Raw genomic sequence first — 24468 nt, 5'->3', positions numbered from 1 at the left:
ACATTAGCAATATCATACCAAATTTAGCTCAACTTTCACCCGTAACGACCCTTCTCGAGAAAATATGGAAAATTAATCTGGACTGTTACACGAAAAATTTACCTGAAAAACGTTTCCTCAAAAAAATTGGTTTGCGAATGGCTGCTGGATATTGGCACTACAACCCTAAACTCGTGCCCGATGCGATGTTTCTCGTTAAGGCCTAGGAGAGGCGTTGGAACAATTAACAGTTCATGGATGGAAACCGATCGCTTTAACGTCTCGGATTTTTTCTTGCGAAGAACTCTTTATTGTCAACTAATTAGAACTCTTGGGGGTTGTATTGTCCTTTGCGTTTTTGTAAAAACTGTTTGTGCGGACAACAGTTTACTGTGACTGCAAATCATTGACCACTTTTATCACTTTTTAAAGAACATCGTTCTACTAAACCATACATTAGCCGCCTAACTCTCAGTCGACCGTCTTCTTCCTTCAATTGAACGCTTGCCATAAGCAAATGCTTACAATTGAACACTTGCTATGGTTTAGTTGACTATATATTTTGTAACCCGTTTCAATATGCTACAAAGATTACCGCCTGGATGAAGGATCTTTTGTTGCAAATTTGAAACGAATTTTCGTCACTGCAAAACAATTAAAATTAGTTGATACTGCAAATGCTCATTACATATTTTCGCGGTGAACTTAAGCTCAAACATATTTTGCGGTGAAAGTATGCAAGAAAAAAATTCCTCACGTGGCACGCAAATACACGATTCAAATGACCACTTTTAAGAATATTTTAAAGTATCATTAGCGCCGCAGTTAACAGTAAAGAACTCATTAGCACCAAAAGTTCAACCCAATTCAGCATTTCATTCCAAATTAAATGCATTAGTAAAATCGATTGGCGCAACGACAACTCGAATTTTAAATTTGCATCGAACTTATCTCGTGCCAGAAAAAACGCAAAAAGTCATCGCTCAGGTAAACAATCGGTGCTTTTGTTCAACACCACTAGAATTCAGTCTTTCTGTCAATTCTAAGACGTGAATTGCATTCGGTGAATAAAATTGATATGCATTTATATGAAAGTACTAACAAGAACAAAATCGTAAACGACCACCGAATTGAGTAACGATCAAAAATGTATCTCTCCCACCCCAACGCCAGTCTACTAAGTACCGTGCTCCGCTTGACGCATCCTCTACATAAAGCACGCGTCTAACTGATAGCCTGAGAACTCCTTCCTTTGATGCTATATTTGGAATTGTGTTTAGGAAGATCCTAATCGCGTCGCTTAAGAGCAAGGATTCCGTACTAAGGGAAGAATAACTTTTTCGAATAATAAAAAGAAGAATAGTTTGTATCAAAGAAGCTAAAAAACACAATTCAGTCAACATGATATCCGCTTCAATTTCAGTAGTATAACAGTTAAGGATATGCAAGCAGAAAGAACAAAGTATATGCCCGTCGAAGCAAACTTTGGTGGAAATCTAATAACTCGATTAAGCAATATATTTTTCCGCATACATCTAGTTTGTCTTACGAAAACATCATTAATCATTATTAAATGAAGACACTGTCACACGAGAATGTATTTTACCCGACATTGGATCGAAATGGATCTAAGAAAAACTTCGGCGGATTGTGTGAAGTCTTGGCCCGTGGATACTTGGTCACAGTGGTACCACTTCACAAATTCAGGAACTAGGAAAATCAGCAGCCACCATTTGCAACAGTTGACTAGCAAACTTCGGGAATTGGGAAGAGCAAACGATTTCTCTTAAACTCAATGCGGAAAGCCGAGGCTCTGGAATAACTGAAAAGGCTATTGAATAAAAAATACGGTCCCATTTTAAAGATTTTACTCGGAAACAGCGAAATCACTCGGAAACAAAAAAAACGAGATACAACTAGCGTCCTCTCCTCCAACCGTTCAAATGTAGCTTGCGTGTCTACTTATCCGATAAGCCGAATTGAGACAGTATCACTCATGGACCCACACATAGGCTATACAAGAAATGTAAGAAATTCTTGAGTAGATTGAGCAGATGATACGCTTTCTGTCACTGTGTATGAGGCTAAAACATGTACAACAACAAAATTAGCGTAGATTTTTACTAAAATTTTCTGTTAATTTTCACTTGCTACTCATAACCAGTACATATATTTTGATAAATATTTAACCGGTGAATAAAAACTAGTTTCTGTAAATGTGTTTTAAAAAGTTTTTTCATGTAAAATTTTTATCCAAAAGGGGAATGTCGTACATGAAAAACATAAATTTTAGTTGAAGCTGTAAATTTATATACGGAGTGAAATTTAGTTTTTTTGCACTCTAGACTTAATTAACCAATATTGCTGATCATATCGACTTACGGTCTGTTGGCATATTTCCTGAAATTTTCATTTGATCTCCTACCATCTTTGTTTCTCATTTTCTTTTCGCATTCTCCTGATCTGTTACCCAGTTTAATTTTGTCTCAAACTTATTTGTCTCTTAAGCTTAAGAGTAATTAGTTTTAAATTTTGCCTATCAACACTGCTTCTCAAATTAGTGAAAGTTCACTCACTCCGAGAGATCTGTGCTCAGGAACAGTTGATTACGACAGATTGTCTTAAAGTTTTTGGTAATTAATACGGTTTTTTAGCTAATTTGTTGCGTTTAGCTATTTTGCCAATTTTCAGTGAATTGTTTGCAACTTTTCTACTTTTTTTAAAAATTTTATTGCGTTCTTTTTGAGATTTGGAAAGATGCCTATTGCTCAAAGGTGTTTGTTTACCAATTGGTAACAGTTTTATCCTTAAAACCGTGTTTTCGTTGCGAATTTTTCCGAAAAAATAGGTTATTTGTAACTATTTTTTTTGTTAATTTCTTTTCATTGAAGTTTTTCAATTTTTCTTCAGAATTGAACATGTTTCTGAGGTTATTATGGCTTCCCTTGTATTGCTTATGCGTTTTAATTATCTCGGATTTTTTTAGAGAAAGGTTTTCTTATCTACGTGCTCTTCTATTATATAAGGATGTAATTGATTTTTATATTTTTTAGTTGGTTTCTGGGACTAAATATTATCTTAATTGACTTGAAATAACTTTTTTATTAAGTAGTTTTTAGGTAAGTTTTCTGAACGTTTTTGGCAGAGAGGGCTCTTCGAAACGTTTCCGGTGTTCGTCAGGCTATGTTTCGATAAGTGAGCGAGCAGAGGAACCCGGAAAATTGGCAGTGAATAGTTTGAAAAAGTTTTTCCGGTGATCAAATTCAAAGGACGGAGAAAACATAGTGGTCCTTTTTTAATACTTTCTTTTGAAACAGAGCGAGAAATGTAGTTTAAAAGAACTTTAGCGAAGCCAGTGAAATTTTGTTTTCTTGTGCCCTTTTTTGAAGACCTTCAAAAATTAAGATTTTTCGGCGCATAAGAGGTCGCTGTAGACTATTGTAATAATATTTAGATCGATTCGAGGTCGTTTTAAAGCTGTTTTTTTTAAAAAAAGGAGTTGATCGTATATTTGAAGGTATATTTTTTTTATTTCAATTTCAATAAGAGACTTTTGTGAGCTCTGGTCTAAGTAGTATATGTCTTGCCTCATTTTTTGTGCGCAGATTAATAATTTTGATTGCATGAATAATGAATTTTTTTGTATGTGTGCATATACTATATGAAAAATTAGTTGAAGGTTCCCAGTTTTTTAGGTTAATTTTTATGACTATTTTTGAATTATGAGTTGTTTTCTGACCTGAGGCGTTTTGGCAGAGGATTTATCACTTTCGAATTTTTTCTCCGAAGACGACTTAGAGCCCCTAGATTTTTTCCGGTTTTCTTTTTTAATCGGCGACTTCTATTTTTAGAGGGGCCTTTAGAGGAGGTGGTCAAATGCTGCAACTGAAAATAAGTGTTGAGGTCAATCTGCTAAACAAAAGTCAAAATCAAAAAGATAGTTTTTTAAGCATCATTCAGACAGAGAAAGAGAGAGAGAGAGAGTGAGAGCGAGCAAGAAAAATAGTTGTGAGAAAAAGCGAGCAATAATTTGAGATAATGCGCGGTTTTTTAGTTTTGTGTCTAAATTTTTCAGCCAACGGTTTTGCTCCATAATCTAAGCTAGTAGTAGGATTTTGGGATCATTTTAGACAATTTGAAGCCATATTAGATCTTTCGGTGTAATTTTGAGCTACATCTGCCATTTTGTGCTGTTGGATGTTTTTTTATCAGTTTTGGTAATTTGTAGAGTTTTTTTTTGGTTATTTGATAATCTTTTTGGCCCATTTTTATCTGTTTTCAATTGTTTTTGACTATTTCGTGTCTTAATTGGAGGTTTTTGCAATCCTTTTTTAGTTCACTATTTAATCTAGAGCTGTTCTTTAGGTATATTACTAAAATATGACTTTGAAGGTTATACAGGGAAGTTTCTCCTGATATGAATGATGCTTATATGTGATTTTTTTTCCACGTTTTGTTTGTTTTCCTTTTTTAAATTTTGTAGTTTTTTTATAAAATGGGTTTGACGGGTGACTGTTTCAGGGAAGAGGATTTTGGAAACATGTTCGCTAGAACGATTGTTGTGAAGTACCGCGAAAGTTTTCTGTAGAGTTTTTGCAAAAAAATCGTGTTTTCTTTCACTTTCATTGGTTTTCGCCGTTTCTTGTTCCTCTTGTCTTTTCTATTAGTTCGTAGTCAGTTTTTGACTGGAAGCTATTTTTATGCACTATCTTTCGACAACAGTTGTTTCGGAGTCCCAACTTGTTAAGACAGTTTTTTTTCAGATATTTCATCAGTTTTTGTTATTTAGTTTGAATTTATCACACTAGTTTCACCATTTTTTCACAATGGTTAGTGGAATAGAGTAGTTTTTTTATTAGCCAGTAACAGCTTGCGTACTAGTGAATATCTACTTCGAGTCGGCTCTGAATTCTTCCTGTTGATTTTACGCATCGTAATTATTGTTTAAGTGTATTTGAAATTGGAAATGAAATTCGAGAAAAGGCGTTTTGTTCAAATTGCTGCAAAAACCTGGGAATAGAAGAAATTGTTTTTCTTGTCGCTTTTTCGAGAGCAAGCGAGAAAAGTAGGTGTAAAAATTTTTGATAAACGCGCGAAATTTTTTAACCTATGTTCTTTTTACGTTTTTACGTTTAAAGTAGTTTTGAAGTTTTAACTCTAACAATTTCGGTCCAAAGCGTTTCTCTCAGTTAAAACTACTGATAGCGTGTTCCAAAGCACTTTGACCTTTTGATGCAAATATTACACTTACAGATTCTATTACTATTTTGCCTTGCTCCAAACTTTTTTAACCAGTTTTTCTCATTTTTTGAAAGCTTTTGGGATTTTTTTTCGGTTGAAGATATTCGTTCTAGCAGTTGTTACTGTCTTTTTTTGAGGATTTTATTATTTTTGAGTTGTTTTATAGAAAATTGAGTATGTTTGAGCAATTGTTTGTCGTTTTTTGTCTGTTTTTTTAGTGTTTTGCCTTTTTATTCTTATTTTATGCTTCTCGCTGTAGTTTTTCTTAATTTAATTTTAATTGAGAGCTATTCTATATGTGTTGCTACTATGAAGTTACGATTGAAAGCTAGAGAAGGCAATTATCAATGGAAAAATTTTTGAAAAATTTGGACTTTTTTCTTTTCATTTTCTGAAAATATTTTTGCCCCGAGTATTGCGTGGTTGACTAATTTAGCCGAAAATAAGTGTTTTTTGCGGAATAATTTCTGGGGCGACACGTGAAAACCAGACAGGGCACTTTTCACTGAATTAAATTTATAAATTTTGTTTGTTTGTTTGTTCTTTCCAATTTTAATTATTGTTCGATATTTATCTGCCAATTATTGGGTGGCAACTGGTCGAGGAGAATGTAATTCAATTTTTTAATTGGGGAAATGCATTTAACAATTTTTTAGAGATTTATGTTGCCGACTTTTATAGAGTAATGTTTTTTGATTTTGACCTTCGTCATCTCCTTTCCCTTTCCTCAGTTTTTCTCCTTATGAACCAATTGTATTAGATTATCTGTCAATTGGTATCATTTGTTTTACAAACCGCCTGTATAAGAAGGGCTTTTGCAAGTCCTAGTTCTTTTTGGAGTCGCAACTTAATAAATTTAGAGTTATTTTTCCTGTTATTGTTTCAATTTGTTCTGTACAATTATGTAGGAGGTGCCAAAGGTCCAAGAGGTTAATTTTTCAGTCCATATCGTTTCCGGAATTCCTCCGGAGATTTTTTGTACGATCTAACAAAATTCTCGAGGTAACGCGCAGTGGGCATTAAGTTCCATTAGAGGCCCGAAGCTGACTTTAGTTGTCTCCTAAGTGCTTAGTGTTCTGTTGGGAAAGTCTAAATTCAGGGTGAAAAGATGTTCAATTTTTCGCGTTTTGTCATTTTTGAGTTTAAATTGGATGCTTTTCAAAGATATTTTGGTATTAAATTGTTATTTTTTAAAAGTTAAGAAAGGTCTTTTGCGAGCCATAGTTCTTTTTATGCCTCTTTTATGCTATATGTTTTGGTTATGCTGAGGTTAACACCCAAAAAGATTTTGATTTTTACCATTTCAACGGAAGGGATTTCAAATACTTCCACTCATTGCAATACGGTCAAGGTGGTCAAAAGAGCAAAATCAAAAGAGATGGGATAAACCAATAAAGCCCGGTCATTAAGTCATGGTGGATTAGGTTATCGAAGTTCATTAGACCGATGGCGTGCTGGCATCAGTATTAAACCTAATAGCCTTGTTTAGAAGCTGGAGTAAGTATAATTTCACAACCTAGCTGTAACTACCAGAAAAAATTCCGGAAAATTCTATGTCTTCGTTTTTCTTTTTGTTTCAATCCCGATATTCGTCAAAGGGGTCAATGGCGACAATTTGTGAACTCATTTTAATTCTTAGTCAGTATGAAGATTTCATGCTGATTTTGAAGTACATTTAAAATTCCATAAATCGTGTTTTGACAGCTTATCCTCGAATATTGTAATCTGATCGTTGAAGCATGCAGTTTGCTCTATATTACATATTGTTTAATTTAGATTGCTGCTAAGTTGGGCGTGACATGCACAGATGTGAAGAATGTAGTGATCTGGGGCAACCACTCGGGCACCCAGTTCCCAGACGCGGCCAATGCCACAGCCACTGTGAATGGAGAGTCTATGTCAGTGTACGATGCTGTCAAGGACGACAACTACTTGAAGACTGAGTTCATAGCCACTGTACAGCAGAGAGGAGCTGCTGTCATTAAGGTACACAACACAACACACATTACTGTGTCTTCACAGTTTAAACACTATTAAGGTGAAGATGCTAGTTGTCCGTAGTCACCAGCACCTGTTCAGATCTTTGACGTTTGTCGATTCGGAGCGCTTCTTAGTGATTGTGTTACAGAACGATTTTTTTATGGTAGCGCTTCTCGTGCAATGATACCAGATAAATTTTGTTTAATTCTTCAGCAAATTTGCTGACTTCGCTGTAGCGGTATTCCCTGAAAATATTTGAACGAACAGTATTATAGGAAGCTATGAGATCACTTGAGTAGAAATCTGTAGAGTTTGTGATCAGAATTTCTATAGCAGGATTGTTCTATCAAGCAAGGACTGAAAAAGCAAGGACTGAAAATGATTGTTCTATCAAGCAAGGACTATCAAGCAAGGACTGAAAAGTTCCGTTTCACCTGTTTAAAATGAAATTTGTAACCATGGATATTAATAAAATTCTTAATAGAAACTTCGATTGACAGGCGAGGAAGCTGAGCAGTGCGATGTCTGCTGCAAAGGCTGCCTGTGATCACATGAGGGACTGGTTCTGTGGTACCCCAGAGGGTGTGTACGTCTCCATGGCCGTCATTTCTAAGGGCAACACTTACGGAGTAGACGAGAACCTCATGTTCAGTTTTCCAGTTACTGTCAAGGACAAAACATGGGCTATTGTAGAGGTAGGAGGCCTTCTTTGGCTACTTTTGCGCAACTAGATTTTATGTAGGTCAGAGAACAACTAAAACAGTGAGCTTAATTAGATTCGAAGTTGTGTAGAGCATAGCAGTTTCAAACGTTCGTGGAAATTTTACAACAAGAATTGAGCGACTTTTTTAATAGCCGCACAGCGATAGCTGGGGCTATTACTGGCCTTCTCTTGGTTTTTACAATTAAAAGAATTTGAATTGTATTGGGGCGTTGTCTTTTTTTTAAGATCTGTTCACACATTTTCATGATTTTTGAAGTCAAATTGGAATAGTGATTTTGGTCACGCCGAAACAGGAAGTGGAGCGAAAAAGCGAGTGGTTTTGCGGCGTGAAATGTTTTCGCTCTAATTGTAAAGTAGAGTGAGAAAACGGTGTTTGAACAAAAATTCGCTTTCTCGCTGGTGGTTTTTTTTTGTTCACATACGGCAATTTCACTTTGATTTTCTGTTTTTTCAATTTTTTCGAACGGATTTTTTTAAGTGGTTGTGACAATCCATTCATAGTTCATTCTAGGCCTAGTTTTTTGTTTGAACCAAATTTTCATTTCTCTCTAGTTGTTTTTTTGCTTACATACCGCATTTCTACATTAATTTTTTAAAACTTTTCTGATCTGGTTTTTTTTAGAAATAGTTTTCCAATTCACTCATAGTCCGTTCTAGGTCTAGTTTTCTGTTTAGTCAATGAAAATTTTTTGAATTGTCTGTCAGGACTTGTCCTGCTATGTTTTTTTTTTATTTTGTCAAGATTTTTAAACGACCATATGATCACAATCACTTCAAATCTGCTTTTCGTTCATTCGTCCATGCAATTTCAACTGAAGTGTGTGCGTGACGTAATTTTTCACTCTTAGTGGAGCGAGTTTTTTTGTTCATTCGCGTGATTAAATTTTTGCTCACACTTAACTTACCTCACTCTCATAAATGACTTCCTCAACTTGAAATTGACTTTTATTTACTTTAATTCAAAGAGATAAGGTCAAATGGGTGTGTGTCACTCGGTTATTTGAGAGCAGCTAATAGAGGCAGCAAAAACTTATGCAGATTTTTAATGAAATTATAACATATCAGTCTTCAATGAAAAGACGAATTTTTTGATCTGTCTTTTTTACTATTTTTTGAGACTGCAGATCTACGAAGCTATTGCGGCTATTTTCTGGCAATCTGCCAACTATGTCCTTCAAAACTGTTTGTCTTGAGGAAACTTAATCATATTGTGATTTATAAGTAGCCGCCGTCAGCCTCTCAACGGCTATTATTTAAGCGCTCTCCTTTTTTACGATTCAAAGAATTTGAATTGTATTGGGGCGCTGTCTTTCTTAAGATTCGAAGAGGCTTCATGGTTTTCTGTTTTTACGACTTTTTATGTCACATTGCCAAAGAACAGAGAGATTGGTTTTCTGTTCAAGGCGCATTTTCGATAGAGAGCGAGAAAAGTAGGTGTGAAATAAATTCGGCAAGCGAGGAATTTTTTTTTACCGCGTGCGTCATCTTGAAAGCAGTTTTCTTTAGTTTTTACTCCGTTTTTTCAGGGTAAAGTATTTGTCTGAATTATGTTAGCTTGTAGTTGTACATTTAGAATCCATTTGACCATCTGAAACAAATAAAACTTTAGATTCAATTTTGAGCTTTTTTAACATTTTGCTATCTTGGACGCTTTTTCAGCAGTTTTTGTAGCATTCTTCAATTGTTTTTAGCCATATGCTACTTCTGTATTTCTAATTAGTTGCTCTAGCTGTTTTGGCTGCCTTTGGATTTATTTGATTTTACTTTTGTGTTGTTTTAGGTAAAAAATAATGGTGAAACTCTTTTGCTTATTTCTTCTGATTTTGTGCTTTTCGCTGTAGTTTTTCTTGTTTAATTTTTAATTTAAGAGCAGTTCTGCAGGTTTTGGTTATAAAAATTGACTTTAAAAGCTAGACAAGGAACTTTTCACTGCAAAAAATAACACGAATTTTTTCAGATTTTGTTCGTTCTTTTGAATTTTACTGTTATTTATTTTTTTCCTCCAAGTGTTGGATGGGTGAAGGTTTGAGCAAAGCAATAAATGAAGTTTTTCCAATACGCCTTTTTTGAATTAGCGTCTTAGAATTTTTGTGCTTCAGAGTTTTTTTACAGTATATTATTTTCGTTTCTTTTCTTTCCTCGCTTTCCCTACATGAAACAATTTGTCGGTCTTTTACGTTGTTTAATGATTGACACTAACCGTATCGCAAGGTCCTTTGCCGATATTTGTTTTGGAGTCGCAACTTGTAAATAAAAAATCAGATGCTTAATCAGTTTTTTTGTCAGATGCTTCTCCATTGTATGTTTGTCTTCTGATTGTTTCAAAATATTGGCTATAATTTTCTTTGTCAGTTAGGGCGGTCAATTTTTTCTTTCGAGTCGCTTCCGGCGGTTATATTTTTTTGGTAAGTGAGCGAGCAGGAAAACCGGAAGTGAGAGAGTGAATAAAGTTTGAATGAGTTGTTTCAATAAACAAATTCGAAGAGCGCAGAAAAGAGAGAATGGTTCTTTTGTTCATTCCTTCTAAAATTAGCGAAAAATACAGGTGTGAAAAAAATTTTTGCTCAGCGAGTATTTTATCTGTTCACGTGGGAATTTTTCAAGCTGTTTTCTTTGTTTTTTGAAATTTTTATGTCTTTAAGTTTGTTTTAGACTAAAGTTGTAATTTTCAGGTTGTTTTGATAGCATTTCAAATTTTTTTTGGTAATTAAAGGAATTTTTACGCTAATTGGAAGGTTTTCTACTAGTTTGCCGCTTTTAATGTTAATTTAGCGATTTTTAGCCCATTATTGTTTTTGCTTTTACTTGTTACTGAATTTAAGCTTTATGCTCGTGGGCAGTTTCAATTTCAAATAAAATATAGACTCTCTGGTACCAAGCATTTTTTTGCTGGTCTGAATTTGTTTGAGCAATGAAATTGTCTCGATTGGTTGAAATGCTGTTTTCTCTTTGTATTGCTACTTGTACAATTTGAACACTTTATTGTTTTCTTGTATTTTTTGTGTAAATTATTTTTTAGATATATATTTTCATTTCGAAAACGACAGTCTTTTCTCTTCTTTGATGCTCACTGCCATCAGAAACTAATTAGTTGGCAGGCCGCATTTTGGCAAGGACATCTTCGAGTCGTCTACGGAATTCTTCGGACTATGTTTTTTTGAGACGTGAGCGAGCAAGAAAGATGAAGTTCAGGGAGTATGTGAACTTGAAAGGATTGTTTCAGTGAACGAATTCGAAGCGCGTATGAAAGAGAGAATGGTTCTTTTGTTCATGCTTTCTTTCAAAGCAGTGCGTGAAATGTAGGTGTCAAAAATGTTTACTAAGCGAGCAAATTTTTTTTGATCACTTGCTTTTTCAAGCTGTTTTTTAGACAATTTCAATGTCTCAGGGTTATTTTAGAGTAAAGTTTGAATTTTCAGGTTGTTTTGATAGCTTTCCGAGGGTAAAAAACAGGAGTTATATGCTATTTTAAAGTTTTTTCAACTAATTCTCCGGTTTTAAGGCTATTTTAGCAATTTTTACCCGTTATTTGATTGCTTTTACTTTCAACTGAATTTAAGCTTAATGCTCGTGAGCAGTTACAAATTAAATAAAGGTTCTTTGGTACCACACATTTCTCGAATTTTGACAAAAAATTGCAAAAATTGGTTAACTTTTTAAATTTCTTAGTTTTTCGCTTTATTTCAAAACCAGAAATGTTGTGCTTAAATTGGCTTGGTAATTAAAGGAATTTTTACGCTAATTGGAAGGTTTTCTACTAGTTTGCCGCTTTTAATGTTAATTTAGCGATTTTTAGCCCATTATTGTTTTTGCTTTTACTTGTTACTGAATTTAAGCTTTTTGCTCGTGGGCAGTTTCAATTTCAAATAAAATATAGACTCTCTGGTACCAAGCATTTTTTTGCTGGTCTGAATTTGTTTGAGCAATGAAATTATCTCGATTGGTTGAAATGCTGTTTTCTCTTTGTATTGCTACTTGTACAATTTGAACACTTTATTGTTTTCTTGTATTTTTTGTGTAAATTATTTTTTAGATATATATTTTCATTTCGAAAACGACAGTCTTTTCTCTTCTTTGATGCTCACTGCCATCAGAAACTAATTAGTTGGCAGGCCGCATTTTGGCAAGGACATCTTCGAGTCGTCTATGGAATTCTTCGGACTATGTTTTTTTGAGACGTGAGCGAGCAAGAAAGATGAAGTTCAGGGAGTATGTGAACTTGAAAGGATTGTTTCAGTGAACGAATTCGAAGCGCGTATGAAAGAGAGAATGGTTCTTTTGTTCATGCTTTCTTTCAAAGCAGTGCGTGAAATGTAGGTGTCAAAAATGTTTACTAAGCGAGCAAATTTTTTTTGATCACTTGCTTTTTCAAGCTGTTTTTTAGACAATTTCAATGTCTCAGGGTTATTTTAGAGTAAAGTTTGAATTTTCAGGTTGTTTTGATAGCTTTCCGAGGGTAAAAAACAGGAGTTATATGCTATTTTAAAGTTTTTTCAACTAATTCTCCGGTTTTAAGGCTATTTTAGCAATTTTTACCCGTTATTTGATTGCTTTTACTTTCAACTGAATTTAAGCTTAATGCTCGTGAGCAGTTACAAATTAAATAAAGGTTCTTTGGTACCACACATTTCTCGAATTTTGACAAAAAATTGCAAAAATTGGTTAACTTTTTAAATTTCTTAGTTTTTCGCTTTATTTCAAAACCAGAAATGTTGTGCTTAAATTGGCTTGTCCGAATTTGTGTGAGCAATGGGGTTGTTGTGATTGCTTGTGATATTGTTGTCCCTTTGTTTTTGTATTTGTTCAAATTGAAAGCGGCAGTGAATTTTGTATTTTTATTTAAATTATTTAGTTAATTTTTTCAAATTCTTTTAAGATAGTCTTTTCTGTTCTTTGATGCTAACTGCCACCAATAATTAGTTCATCGACAGGCTGCTTTTCGGCAAATACATCTTTGATTTGTTTCCGGAATTATCCCGGTTATGTTTTTTCGGATCTGTTCACACATTTTCATGGTTTTGTTGTCAAATTGGAGAGCTAATTGTAGTCACGCCGATACAATGTAAAGCGAAAAAGCGAGTGGTTATGCGGTGTGAATTTTTTTTTCGCATGAGTTTCACATGCGACAATTTACTTCGATTTTCTGTTTGTTAATTTTGAATATATATTTTCTAAATGGTTTTCCCAATCCATTCATTAGCCATTATAGGTCTATTTTTTGTTTAGTCAATAGCAATTTTTTGAATTGCAGGCCAGGACTAGCCCTGCTATGCTTTTCAAATTTGGTTGTACTTTTTTGTTTTACATAAGACCACTTCACATTTGACTTCTGACTTACGTCACTCTGTTTCAACTGAATGGAATTTGGAATTCATTCAGCAAGTTTGCTTAAATACGTTTGAGGTCACAAGGCAAATTCAATAAATCAAAAGAAACGGGATAAGCCATTAAGTCGGGCACTTTTAATGAATCTAATGAAACTGCGGACCAAATTAGAACACATTTTGACAGTTAAAAAAATTAGGTTGTCAACTTTTCTCGTGCAGTTAAATTATTAAAGTCCCTTAGAGTATGCTGCTAACTGGCATATGTATAAAGCGTATTGTTCTTCAAATTAAAATGAGAATTGACCATTTTTATCTAATCCAATGAAACTTCAGAAGAAATTAGGACACTTTTGACACTTAGAAAAATGTTATATTGTAGTCAATTTTTCTTATTGTTTTCTAACAGTTTCAATCGCAAAGGCGGTCTGTGGGGTCAACAGCGGATATTTTCCGGCAATCTGCCGGCCTTTTTTGTGGCTGTAAAGTTTTAAGCTAAAGGTCACGATTTTGCTGGTTTTTTTGTTTGGAAAACTATAGGAAAAACGTATACATCGCTTGATGTATGTTTTTCAAATTTCTGATAGATATCCGCGAAGCGATGGCGATGCTGAATCTATTTTTTTGCCCCTCGCAGCTGAGTGGACATATATCTTTTACAACCCCAGGCTCACGTGTATTTTTACATAGTAAATTGATATATAAAAACAAAATGTAATTCGAGAACATAAAAACACGGGGGGGGGGGTGCGAAACAATAAAACCGCGAGGCTGTTATTGATCTGATCGTAGTTTTTTACGACTCGAAAAGGAGTATTGGTAGTCTGCAGGTTTTAGCGTCTCGATTAGGAGTGTTGGTACAGGTTTTCACGTTTTTTAAGAGGAGTATTCGTATTGCACAGGTTTTTTTTTGGCTGAAGCAAGTTGAATTTTACTTCTTTCTATTCGACCACTTACCTCCGTTTTTGAACGTTGACTTCTGTTTTCAAACATTGGACTTTAACAGTAGCTTAGTTTGTAATGTATAGTCATTAGGAACAACTGGTAATATCAAGGTGTGGTGATCATAGCTCGTAAGTCATTTCTCATAAGTCATTGCTAGTCTTTAAATTCTTTCTTTTCAAACATTTCCTTGTTTCTGTACGTTCATTTCTATTTTTGAACATTGGACTGTAACGGTATCTTTGGGAACTGCTGGTAATATTCAAGGAGAAAGGGTCATTTATAAAATTGTTGATCCCGTGTAAGTCCCTCCTACCTATGTAAACAGAATGTAAACTCAGAGATCATTCTGAGAATCCTTGGTCCCTTACAAGTCCCTCCCACTTATCTAAAGAACAGACCCCACAAACCTACCTACCAGACTCCCTATCAACTGCCCCCACCTCTACCCTGCCTGCATACCCCTCTCCCCCTATCTAGGTACCCCACCTCCGGCACCTACCCACACACTAATAACTAAAAATTCTGTCTAAGATTTTTGTTTACGTTTTTTGTATTTAATAGCCGTCATCAGCCTCTCCACGGCTATCATTAAGGCGGTCTCCTTTTTTAAATTTCGTTTTACTTTTCGATTAAGTTGACTTCTGTTTTCGAATGTTGGACTTCAAAAAGTTATTACTATAGTTATGATATGCTGGTAATACTCAAGGTCGAAAAATTCATTTTGAGCAGTTTTCTACCATTAACAGTTCCTCCTCCCTGTCCAAGCTGTAGACGTTTCCCCACCTCACAACCCCCTCCCAACTAACATCCTCCCCCAACTCGCCCCTCACCCCCTGCCTACCGACCTACCAACCCTCAGACCTCGCATTCGCTCCGCCCGTCTGCTCCAGGCCCGATATCAAACCCCTAAACAAAATATTGAATTATCAGTTTTTCAAAAACACCGTTTTAGACAGTTTTTTTCTTTTTATTTTGATTTAGGTGAGGAAAGTTTGGATATTATATTGCACGACTGTAGGACTCCTTTCCAGTATTTTACTCCGGTGTTCAAGGTTGCTCGTGAACTCATGAATTGTGAACTTTGACATATATCTTTTCGAGCATTGACTTCTGTTTTAGAACGTTGACTTGTTTCCGAACATTGGACTTCAAGAGTAGCTTAGTTTCTTTTTGTTTAGTTTATGGTTTTCAAATCTACTCGACTAAACGCCCCAAATCTAAAACTCGAATTGTTGCAAATAACAGGTAGTCAATTTATCTATTCAATGCTTTTTTTAGTTCAATGAAGGTCAAGGGGGTGTTTCGTTTTTTGTCAACTTTTTTTTAGCTGCTAAGCGTAGCTATAGTGCGGTGAGTGTAGCTATATTGCGGCATTCCAATTCGGTTTTTACAATTCAAGAATTTGAATTATATTAGGGCATTGTATTCACGTAGAGGATGATAGGAGTATTCGAGTTTCACTTACCGCATCATCAATTTCACTTGAGAAAATTATTGATTAAAAAATTGATGCAGGAATTGAAACGCGTGAAGAACTTCGTTTTGCTGCTGAACAATTATGAAGAGCGGACTAAAGAGTGGTTTCTTGTTCACACTGCCAGCTTTGAGCATGAGCTATAAACTCGGAACAAATTTTCTCTAAGCATGCGGAATTTTTTGTTCACATGCGGCTTTTTCAAGGAGTTTTTTAAAACTATTATCTGCTTTAAGGTCTTGAATAAGCTATAGTAATAATACTAGGTCTTCTTTAACTAACCATCGAAACTTTTTTGATAAAACAGGTGTGCTTTAAGCAAATTCTTTGGACTGTGTTACTACAGGGGACATTTGAAAGTTCGATAGGCCATTTTCACTGAAATAACTGATGTAGTAATATTCTTTTTTTGCTTTCACCCCCAGGGGAGTTTTTTGTTGTTTGAAGGGTCGTATTTTTAGTCAGTGTTTGAACAAGGGTGGTTTACAAAATTTGTCTGGAACAAAAGTATCGAAATTAGATTTAAACTTATTTTGCTGTGTTTCCATTACTTTTATAGGTGTGTATGGTTGATTTTATTTTTGGTATTATGCATCACATCATTGACTAAGCAGAAACTGTATTAAAAGATCTGTTGAGCATTAGTGTTTTTGAGTCGCAACATCAAATTGAGCTTATAGTTTTAATTTTCATTGGTAAAATAATCAGTAAAAGTAAGAAAAGCAGTAATTTTGTCTAGGTATTAACATTTGGCTGGGTCGTAGGCGAATTTTTTTTATTGAAGTCGGTTCCGGAGTCTTTCGGCTATGTTTTTTTAAAGATTGTGGTTTTGCAGTGTGTTAAGTCTGTTCGTTCTAATTTTTAAGTAATTTGAGATAATTGTGCTTGAACAAACATTAGCTTTGTAGATTGCGATTGCTTTTTGTTCACGCGGCAATTTGACTTTATATTAACTGTTTCTTAAGCTCTTTCTAAATGCCGAATCAGTTTCTAGTAGTTTTCTAGTTTTTTTTGTCTTGTCAATGAAAATTCTCTGAATTGTAGTTCAGGTATTGTGTCCTATGTTTTTTTTGTTTTGTCATCTGACGTTTTTTCGTTTTAAATTTGTTTACACCGCAAAGCTGAAAAATTTAGATTTTCTGAATCACTTCTTCCTCTCACTAACAGTTTTTGCTTGCTTGACGCCATTTCTCCTAATCTAGCAAAAGCGTTTAGGTTATTTGCGTGATTAGATTTTGATCATACGTGCCTTACCTCGCGCAATAGTGGCTTCTGCTCAGAAAAAATTTGTTAAATTTAAATATGTGTAATAAGGGTCCCTAATAAAAAGTCTTCTACAGAGTGAATTTTATCATGCCTTATTAATTTGTCGATAACTTATTTCCGTATTTGTTTCTATCTGTATTCTACGGCACGCAAATCTATTTGGTAGCTGTTCCGGCAACATGCTAGCAGTGTTCATTATATTTCATATATACAAGATTATAATCTGTGAGTTTTTTTCAACGAGATATTGCGTTCTTCTTAATTCCTCTCAAATGAAGTTTGTAGCAATTAAATTGGTCTTGCGGTCCTTTATGCGATTTTTCGCTTGACACCGACTCGTTTAACTTCTCGTACCCAAAAACGGAAGAAACAGGTTAAGCCCGAAGGTCAGTGGCTGAGCACCTTTCGTAGAGCTTTACTCCTTACTAGTCTCTTAAGTATGCGATTCACCGAAACTGTTTAGGAGAAATATCAGCCGTTGTTGAGGAGTACACATTTATCAGCAGATTTTGACTGATCTTATATTTCATTTAGAGAGATATGGGTTTTATCATTAGAAAACCGATGGAGTGGAATATTTGAATCGATGAATTTGTTAAAATTAGTCTTTTTCAAATAGTTATTGTGGTTTTGCGTTTTGTGAACTTCGACTGATTTTATCATTTTAGTTCAATTTCATTTCTGGACGAAATGTCGTTTTCGGCAAATTCTTTAACAGCCGCCCTCACCTCAGCGCGCTATTTTTGTGGTCCTATTTGAGAAATTCAAAGAATTTGATATTCATTGGGGCGTTTTCTTCCGACTATGTTTTTTTAAATATCTGTTCACACATTTTCATGATTTTTGAAGTCAAATTGGAGTAGTGATTTTGGTCACACCAAAACAGGTGAAGCGAAAAAAATTGATTTTGCGGCGTGAAATTTTTTACTCTAGTTTTCAAGTTGTGAGAAAAAGGTGCTGGAACAAAAAATTGCTTTCTTGTTTGTGGTTTTTTTTGTTCACATGCGGCAATTTGACTTCTGTTTCACTATTTTTTTGAAATTTTAGAATTTTTTCTAGTTCTAAATTTTTGTTAACTCAATGAAAACACTTTGAATTGTCGGTCATGACTTGTCCAGCTATGTTTATTACTTCGTCGATTAAAAATTTGTTTTGCTTTACCTTAGTGCACAGCTTCTTCAACATTTTGAGTGAAATCTTTTGACTTCTTCTGGCTAGTTTCACTCTTCTTCCATTCTACTCAAAGTGCTTCTAAACAGCTGCTGTTGTTAAAAGTAATCAAAATCGAACAGAGTCAGTATCAAAAAATAGAATCAAAAATAGAAATGGGATAAAACCTTACCCATAAAGCCCAATTTTAGATGCCTGCATTTATTCTTACAAGTTACCATCTCTAATGCCGATAGATTTTGATACTAGCCCCTGCATCCTCTCATTAGGCAGCGGAAGTATGCCCAAGTACAAAATCATGTCAAAATAGTTTACACTTTAAAAGTGCTTTTGTACAAAAATCATTTATTTCTTTTCTGTTTCAATCCAGAATGGAGATTATGGGAATCTGCTGGGTATCGTTTAAATTTTGCACAAGTAGGATAATTTCCTCATTCGTATCAGTAACTAATAGTCGATAAATTGTTTGGACAGGCCCAATGTGTATGATTTCGGTTTAATTTTTAGTCTATTGAGCCGAAATTCTAATAATTTGATTTCTGCTAAATATGTGAAGTTAGCCGGTTTCAGCTTATTTTGTTTCTAGGGTTTCTTTAAAAAGTTTGGCCAAGATTTTTGTAAGGAAAAGGAGGATTAAGGGTTTTCTAACTAATAAACTTGCTAAAACTCAGTTATAAATTTTAAGCCTTATTTCAACAATTTTAATCTGTTTTTCTTTTGTTTTTCGAATATTTATTGGTTTATTGTGAAATTACTGTGCTTTGCCCAAATTAGAGAACAATTGTCAACTTGCCGTCTTTCATTTCATCTGTATCCATGACTGGCTTTTGAATTTTGTTCTTTAAAATTTGTTGAGAATTGTTTATTAAGTTTTTATTCGCGTTAATTTTTTTAATAACTTCGTCAGATATTAAAATCAACCAATAAATAAATGAGTTTCGGATTTATCTTAAGTGCTTTCTGGCATTGAAAAGTTCACTTCTAGTCAGCATTTAATTGGATGTTTTTTTAAATAGCAGCCCTCATCTCAGCCGGCTATCATAGCGCTCCGATTTATTTTACAATCCAAAGAATTTTGATTGTATTGGTGTGCTTTCTGTTTTTAAGATCTGGTCACACTTTTTTTCGGCTTTTCCACGTCACTGAGAAGCCAAAGTAGAGTGGTGATTTTAGTCACGCTGAAGTACTAAAGGGAGTGAAAATTAGAGTCAGCTTGAGGCGTGATTTTTTAAAACTACCTTGAAAGTGGAGTCAGAAATTGGTGTTTGAGCAAATTTTTGCTTTTTGAAAGGGAGTTTTTTTCACGTGCGTCAATTTGACTCCTATATTCAGTGTTTTTTCCCTGAATGCTTATAGAATGAAATATATGTTCTCTAATTGCGCCTATTTGCAATTGCTTGAATTCATCAAGCAGCAGCTAAAACTTTTTATGACAATATGACAAATTTTTTATGACAAAGTTTTTATGACAAATTTTAGTCTTAAAATATTAGTGAATATTTGGTTTCCCCCCCACTTTTTAAATTATCTTTGTTGTCATATCACTTAGTATCATCAATGACAGGACTGATTGTTTTATAATGAGGCATAAACGAACCCAATTAATGGTTCGAGTTAATAATTTAATAGATTTTGTGACACATATTTTTCTCAAAATATTTGGTTTTACTTTAGTACTTTGTTGCTTTATCGTTTTTTCTCATTAAGGACAGGCCTCATTGGTTGCTTATGGGGGTTATGTTAGAAGATTTAATCTTTTCTGTTTAAAGCTGATGCTTTCTATGACTTTGACAATAATTGTTTCAAGGAATGTTTTTTGCATTATTTTTGTTGTTAGCTTTGTTGTCTTATATCATAGTCTTATTATTGAGAGGTCTCATTGATTGCAGATGAGGATTCAATTAATCCAAGTAATTGTATTAGTCCGTTGTTATTGCTTTCTGTGACTTTACAATCTATTAGCGAGTTTACAAAATCTTTTAGCGAGTATTGCGAAGTTTGTTTGTTTTATCTTATCTTATCTTTTAATATCTTAAAGGACAGGTTTCACCGGTTGCCAATGATTAATAAGGGAAAATAATTTGTTGGCTAGACTTGTTATTCATAAAAGTCGTTTTGTTTTTGGTTTTTTCCATGTCTTTTCAAAAAATAAAAGTTAATTTTTGGCTTGCTTGCTTTTGTTCTAAATACTAACAGTTCTCATTGGCCTTGTAATGCGGCGTATATAATTGTCAGGCCACAAGCTAACTCATTTCTTTGGATTCTTTTGAGTACGTGTCCTGCTATGTCTTTTACTACTTCGAATAAGATTTTTTTTTTAACTTAGTTTACAGCTTGTGCAACATTTTGCGTGGAATCTTTTTGATTTCTCTAGGCTAGTTTCACTCTTCTGTCATTCTGCTCAAAGTGCTTATAAACAGCAGTTGCTCAGGAATTCAATTCAAAATGAACAGAATCAGTATAGAAAAACGAAATTAGAATTCGAAAAGGGATAAAATCCCATAAAGCCAATTTTTACATACCCGTTACTCGAATTTTGATCTTATGATTATTAGTTACCATCTTTAAATCTTATTGTTATTAATACTAGCCCTTGTATGGTCTCACTAAGAGAGAGGAGTATGCTCAGTTACGAAATGACATCAAAATAGTTTGCATTTAAAAAAATGTTTATGTATAAAAACCAATTTTTTAATAACCTCGAAGCGATAGTGAAGCAAAGCTATTATTGGGAACATGCTGTTTTTTTTAATTCGTCGTCTCCATTGAGGATTCTTGCAAGCCTTGACTTTTTCAGGTCAATTGCTTAACTTACCTCACTGAAAATGAGATGACTTTTGAACTCACTTAATGTACTTTAAATTTTATGAGCATTTACTAGTTGAAGATCAATAGTGTGCATCTAAATAGTGCCAAACGTATATGCCATAATTCTTGGGTATTAGAGTCTTGAGTTTTTAATATGGATTAGTAATTTTGAAAAAGCTCTCAGGGTTTTTCCTTATAGAGCGTATGTGTCTTATAAAAATGACAGTCCGAATCTAACCCAAAAAGACAAGTGGTCTATTAAAGGGCTGGTCAATCTATCTATCTTACTTCTTTATTTGGTTCAATTCCATGGAAGGCCACAAGCGTCTATCGCGGCTATTTTCCGGCTATACTGTTTTTTCCATTATAAAATATTTTAGAGAAACCGAATATGTTGGTCCAAAAAAATTATCAAAAACGTATTTAAATATTGGTACAACGTCTTGCATATTATGTATGATACTAAATTTTGTTTTGAAGTAACTGATTGCGGTTGTTCTGCGGTCGGGACTAGCCTAAGCTGCGAAGAAAAGCTACTAATTTAAGTTAAATCGATTATCAGTATGCCGTTTCTTATTGCTCTCAAACAAAGTTGGAAATAATTATTTTAAACGTGTCTTTTTATGAAAAATTTTTGCGACTTTTTTTTGCGCTTCTGTTAAAGAACATTCTTTTCTATTTGGATCTATTCTGTTTCGCTCCTCTCAGCTTGGTGGTCATATATCTTTTTAGGCCCACCAAGCACACGTACTTTTGACAACGTAACGTGCTATATAACAACAAAACCTAATGGGGGAATAAATACACATGGGGAGGGGCAAAACAATAGATCCGACTTTTTCACGCTTGAATTTTTGCGTAATCTCAATAAAAATTTGTTGAAATTTGTTGCTAACATCAAAGTGATTGTAAGTGGTGAAGTACCAAAGTGGGTATATAGTTGTTAAGGTGTCAGACTGACATCAGAGAGGGGCGCGGTTTCGAACCTTTCTCGGGCCGATTTATTTGCACCCGAAAAAAAAATTTCAAAGCTTTACGCCCTCTATTTTAAATTGTTCCACCTGTCATTTGTGACCAATTCATCTGACGTTTGTCTGTTGATGTTTTGTAATTTTTGTTGTATAAAAATTTGTTTTTGCTTGAAAATTTTACCCTTTTGCAATGTTTTGTCTTGGCTTGGCAATCGGAATGAAGTTAGTCAATTGGAGTTTATTTCCAAAATTGTTCGGAAAAAATTTATTATAGCTGCGAAGGTGTAAGCTGAGCTCAGCTATATTGCGGGGCTCCTGGTTTTTTTACTACTCAAATAATTTGACTTGTTTTGAGAGCGCTGTCTTTTTTGAAGATCTGTTCACATATTTTCATTTTTGATGTCAAATTGGAGTAGTATTTTTGGTTGAGAAAAAAGCGAGTGGCTTTGCGACGTGAAGTTTTTTCACTCAAATTTTAAAGCAGAGTGAGAAAGCGGTATTTGAACAAAATTTGCTATCTCAATTGTGGTTTTGTGTTCACGCGCGGCAGTTTGTCTTCTGCTTGACGGTTTTTTCGACCTAATTTTTTCGAAATGATTTTTCCAATCCATTCATAGTCCATTGTAGGTCTAGTTTTGTTTAGTCAATGACAATTCTTTGAATTATAGGTCAGGACTTGTCTTGCTGTTTTTTGTTTCGTTCTTTTATCGTTTTACATTTGTCGAAACCGCAAAGCTGAAGTCAAATTTTTTAAATGACTTTTTCCTCTCACTAACTACATTTGCGCGCGTGACGTCTTTTCATGCTCCCTCTAGTAAAAGTTTTTCAGTCAATCGCGTGATTAAGTTTTGATCATACGTCACTTACCTCACTCAAAGTGACTTTTGCACTTAAAAACTTAAAGTTTAGTTTGAATTAGTTTAAGGTCAAAGGAACGCATATGTGCAATAAAGGCCCCTAATAAAGAGGCTTTTCTGGAGTATATTTCAACAAGACTTTTTAATTTATCGCTGAATGGTTTTTACATAATTTCTTGAAGCGTCGATAACTTTCTCTATATTATATATCTGTATCTGTTTCTATCTGTATTATCCGGCACGCTGGTCGATTTCGTAGCTATTCCGGCAATATGTCGTCTATGTTTTGTTTTTTAATATTTTATAGCTCGCATCCGCATCCTGATTTGCAACTTCCCTGCTATGTTTTATGATGGTTTCGATGAATTTTAGATCAAAAGTTGAGATTTAAAGTAAGACTGAAACCTTTGTTTTTGTGTGTCAGCTTATTTTGCCTTTCCGTTTTGTTATCTTTTGGCTGTTGTTATTAATTCTCTCAAAATTGTTATTAATTGCTACGTTTGTAGCAGTTACAGTAGTCCTGTTGGTCTTTATATTCTTTGCCATTTTTCGTACTACCGACCATTTTTCGTCAGTTTTTGTTCGTGACCATTTCACTTTTCGTCCTCAAAAACGGGATAAACAGATGAAGCTCAGAGGGCATTAAGAAGCTGAGAAGACATAAAATCGCTGCACCCCCTCGTACAAACCTCTACCTTTAATGTATCCTCTGTTAGTTTTCCTTTTAAACTAAGCCCCATCTAGCTACTGCAATTTGGCCGACGTTGATCGGTTTACTGATATAAGTGGTCTATTTCGAAGCTATTTTCCTGCAATATAGCGAGAGACTGTCTTACGTTTCTGAAATTTCTTTACCCGTTTTTGTTGCTAGTTGATTGACGGTGATTATAGGGCCTGAGCAACGAATTCACAGTTGAAAAGCTGATGATCACAGAAAACGAGCTGAAAGGGGAGAGGGAGATGGCTCTGGGATCCCAGAGTGCCTGACTCATGAACACTAGCACCACATCTAGATCAGAAACTGCTTCGAAATTGTGATTGAAACTGAAAGAGGACTGAGACTAATATTGGTCCATTACACAATTGAACTACTGCATTAAATCATCGTTATTAACTTCTATCTTGTATAATATTGTTGAAGAAGGAAGTGTTGGAAGATAAAAAATACTGTTGAATCTGAGTTGATGGGTTTCACTTGAATTGTGAATCTTAAATTGTATCATACAGATGACTGAAGTTTTATAATGGAGTTCATATTCGCACTGCCTTTTTCGGTTTTTTAACTGTCAATGACAGCTCGAATACTTAGATTTTGAAATATTTTGAAAAGCTAACCTTGTGAGACTTTGATCAATACTTGAGACGTCAGGAGCGTACCGATCTGGAATGCTGTTGATTGACTGTAATTTGAAACTAAAAGCACCGACCGCTAAGTTGTTACCAAAGTACATTCTCCGCTGGCTAGGCTTTTCGGGCTTAATGAACTTAAATGGTTAAGGCATGAAATTGGTTAAGGCAATATGACTCGGCTGCTAGTTGATTTTGAGCAAATTCATTTGAAACCTTGGAGTGTGAGTTCGATCAAGCGGGGAACGGTTTTAAATGGAGGGATCAGGAAGAGAAACTAAATAATCATGTTATCGTTTCTGTACTTCAGAAACCATAGATAATTATGCTTCTGCGCTGTTACAGCCCGAATCGAAACATCGGGAAGTACTGCAAAAGTTAT

At 34.6% G+C, this 24468-nt stretch overlaps 1 protein-coding gene across 1 annotated transcript in view; it reads left to right on the top strand.

Moving 5' to 3' along the window:
* LOC142336230 (malate dehydrogenase, cytoplasmic-like) overlaps nucleotides 1-24006 on the top strand; it is a 46009-nt gene extending 22003 nt beyond the window's left edge. Inside the window, exons 4-6 of the mRNA XM_075384909.1 lie at nucleotides 6997-7206; nucleotides 7701-7895; nucleotides 23631-24006. Coding sequence (XP_075241024.1) covers nucleotides 6997-7206; nucleotides 7701-7895; nucleotides 23631-23726 — 501 coding nt within the window. The 3' untranslated portion in view covers nucleotides 23727-24006. The remainder of the gene's footprint in view (nucleotides 1-6996; nucleotides 7207-7700; nucleotides 7896-23630) is intronic.
* The last annotated feature ends 462 nt before the right edge of the window (nucleotides 24007-24468 follow it).

Source organism: Convolutriloba macropyga, chromosome 3 (assembly GCF_964194025.1).
Source record: "Convolutriloba macropyga chromosome 3, txConMacr16.3, whole genome shotgun sequence".
Taxonomy (NCBI): domain Eukaryota; kingdom Metazoa; phylum Xenacoelomorpha; order Acoela; family Convolutidae; genus Convolutriloba; species Convolutriloba macropyga.
This window is presented reverse-complemented; position numbering and strand designations above follow the sequence as displayed.